The following is a 3,270-nucleotide window of genomic DNA, read 5'->3' on the forward strand; positions in this document are numbered from 1 at the left end:
ATTAAAACTGGACCTTAGCAACGTGTTTTTGATCAGACAACTACTTTCCAAATGATGCTTGTGTCGCTTCAATCGGTGCTTGGTCTGAGTTCATTAAAAAATCAGAATTGCTTTGTAACATTACAAAGTTACGCAAGTTACACTAACTCTAACCAAAATACATATCAACGCTTGAAAGTGATTGGTCTGCTAAACATAGTACAGTACATTCAACTCACAGATATCAAAACTTAAAAGAATGACAGCGTTTTAAATTCTAAACTTGAAAAAAAACAAAGAGTTACATGGTGTGAAATAAAGTGACTTGCCTTAAACATGACGAGTTAAACTGCACTAAATCAATGCACAAAACTGAATGTTTTTTTTAAATTTTAAGGCCACCAGTTCTTTACCTTGTGTCAAGTTTGAGTGCGAAGCGACAACCAAGTCATGTGCAGTCACCTTTTCTATTGTTTAAAGTAACCAGTGATAATGGAGAAGGGACACAGAAGCACCTTCTTCAGCTCCCCTCGGAATTTGGTCTGGGCCACAGAGTAGATGAAGACGTTATTGCAGGAACTGAGTAATTGAAGCATGTTGGTCGTCTCCTGAAAGATGTATTCTGGGTCATTGAAATCTAAGCTGTTGAAGTAGCTCTCGCCTGTAATCTGCACATAGAGGAAATGTCCGAAGTAAGTCACCCACATGACGAGGAAGCTGAGGGAGATGGCAAAGAGCAGGACAATTGACTTCTTGCGGTTGGCCATCTCAGGGTCTTCCTGACTTTCGGAGCTCCGGAGCAGCCTTCGGGCTCTGCTCGCAGCTAAGATGTGTCTTACAGTCAGAGCGTTGAGCAAAAGGATGAGGATGAACGGGAGAAAAGGGGTTAAGACATGATCCAGCCAGTCAAAGGCCTGCCACGTCGGCGAGGCACTGAAGCTGGTCTTGATATCACAGAACCAGGCCACCCCATCCATGGTGAATAATGGTTGGTAGGTGAAATAGAATGGAATGTTCTTGATGCAGCTGAGGGCACAGACTATGCCGATAACCAACAAGGCCGTTTTCTCTGTGCAGTATCTTATTTTCAGGTTCTGCCAGCAGATGGCCACATAACGATCAATGGTGAAAGCCACTGTCAGCCAGACTGATCCATCCAGGCTGATAGAACCCAGAATCATGGTGTGCGCGCATGTTCGGTGAGTGAAAAGCACACTGTAGCCAAAGTAGATCCGTCCAATCCGGTTCAGGATGACACCAGTGATGATGACAAAGAAATCACTAACTGCTATCGCTACCAGATAGTAGGTGATGCACCGGGAGAGTCCACACCGACCTCGGGATAAGATTATAATCGCCAAAACGTTGGCTGTGAGAGATAAGAAGAGAGAGATGTTGCTGAGCAGACGACAAGTTCGATGTGCTTACTAATGCAATTGGTTATCAAATCCTTCCTGATCCGTCTCTTTGTTACCTCGAGACTCGGACTATTCGGAACTATTTTGTAATTTTTCAAAATTTAGCACTGGATTAAACATTTCCAAAACAGGAGACATTTCTATCAGTCCCAGTCCGAACTCCAATCTCTTGTCAGTGTGCCAATGCCCAGAGCTCGCTACCCAACAGGGCAGGCGATGGCCTATTATTGTTAGAAATTCATGTAGAAATGTAACTAAAGATCTGGGGACCTGAGTTCGAATCCCCACAGGGAAGATGGTGGCATTTGAAATCAGTGTTAAAGTAATCTGGAATTAAGAATATACTTATTGCCATGAAACAATTATTGTTTGTTGGAAAAAAAATCTGGTTCACTAATGTCCTTAGGAAAGGAAATCTGCTGTCCTTATCTGGTCTGGCCTACATGTAACACCTAAGCCACAACAGCGTGTTCAGCTCTCAACTGCGTTCTGAAATGGCCTATCAAGCCACTCAGTTCATGTGCGACTAAGGGTGGGTAATAAATGCTGACTAGCCAACGACGCCATGTCCCACGAATGAATTTTTTTAAAAACTTAAACTCGTCCAAAATACGCGCGTCAAACCTCGTATCTCTTGCAAGATGATTTTCATTGGCCTCATTTGTAAATCTCCCTTTCATTAATCTTTTGCTTTGAATATTAAATACCTCCACTCTCTCACCATCCCACCGCTACAACTATCTGAGATCACAGCATTTCTCCAATCATATATTTTGTATGTCCCCTCATATTAATCCCTCCATCGGTGATGGTTATTCCTTTCTTCAATTTTCTACATGCTATTTGGAATACGACGTTAACAATGGAGTCTGCCCGGTGGGATCTCACTGCACTGAAACCATTGCATCCTTCTAGCAATCGCACAGTCAATTCATGTGATCACTGAATGCATCTTTTTTTTCCACAATTCATGTACTAGATGGTTGAACTGTGATAATTTATTCCCCACACTGCAATAATATCAGTGCTCGAAAATGTAAGTTGCTACATTGCCAAAGCTCATATTCATGGTAAGATCCGTTGCTCCGAATTTTTCATAGTAACTTCGTTGCAGTGTTAATGTAGGCCTATGTGACAATAATGAATAAACTTGAACTTTAAATTTTAAATAACACTAAAACAGTAGGTTACATTTAGTAAATTAGAATAAAAGCCAAATTTCAACAATAAAATAAATCAGTGTTCATACAAAGTCATACACTTCAGCTAGTGATTTAATAAATGGTATTTCTATGAATGTGCAGCTAAATAAATAAAATGCTATATTGTAAGCTTCATAGTGTAAGTGCAACGAATGCACGGTAATTCATCATAAACGCGGTTGAAAGCACAGACGGTGCAGAAAATTAGAAAAAATAAGCTCGATTCTTAAAGAAGAGAAAAAAGAAATGTGTAGATTCAGAGAAAATAAATAATGTGATTTGGATTCATTACTTACCAGGGGCACCAATAACAGCGAGAATGGGATAGGAAATGGCAAAGAAGAGTCCATTCGCTGGCCCGTGCATTGTCTATCAGAAACTAACGGAATTAGCAAAGCGAAGGTCATTCGATCTGCGACACATTCAAGGTGTCTCTCACTTATTCTGACTGAACGTCTCCGGAGGGACCATTACATTGCAACATACACGTCAGTTACAGTTCACCAAACAAACAGATGAAATCACAGTGTCATGCCTTCCATTTGTAACTTGCACAAGGGGGATGATTACATTTTATTCATGGATGAACTGATGGCTGCGAACTTGTGGTCCAGCCACCCAGCCCCACCACAAGCCATGCCTTTCTGTCTTCCTCAGGGAGAAATGCTGGT

The 3,270-nt window shown here is 41.3% G+C and overlaps 1 protein-coding gene across 1 annotated transcript; it reads right to left on the minus strand.

The window, feature by feature from the left end:
- Positions 1–446: 446 nt before the first annotated feature.
- LOC144484506 (FMRFamide receptor-like) lies at positions 447–2,965 on the minus strand. Its single transcript, XM_078203026.1, has 2 exons — positions 2,896–2,965; positions 447–1,348 (listed from the first exon to the last, which is right to left on the minus strand). The coding sequence occupies exons 1-2, from the start codon at positions 2,963–2,965 to the stop codon at positions 447–449; spliced, it is 972 nt and encodes a 323-aa protein (XP_078059152.1).
- Positions 2,966–3,270: the final 305 nt, after the last annotated feature.

Source organism: Mustelus asterias, unplaced genomic scaffold (genome assembly GCF_964213995.1).
Source record: "Mustelus asterias unplaced genomic scaffold, sMusAst1.hap1.1 HAP1_SCAFFOLD_113, whole genome shotgun sequence".
Lineage (NCBI taxonomy): Eukaryota > Metazoa > Chordata > Chondrichthyes > Carcharhiniformes > Triakidae > Mustelus > Mustelus asterias.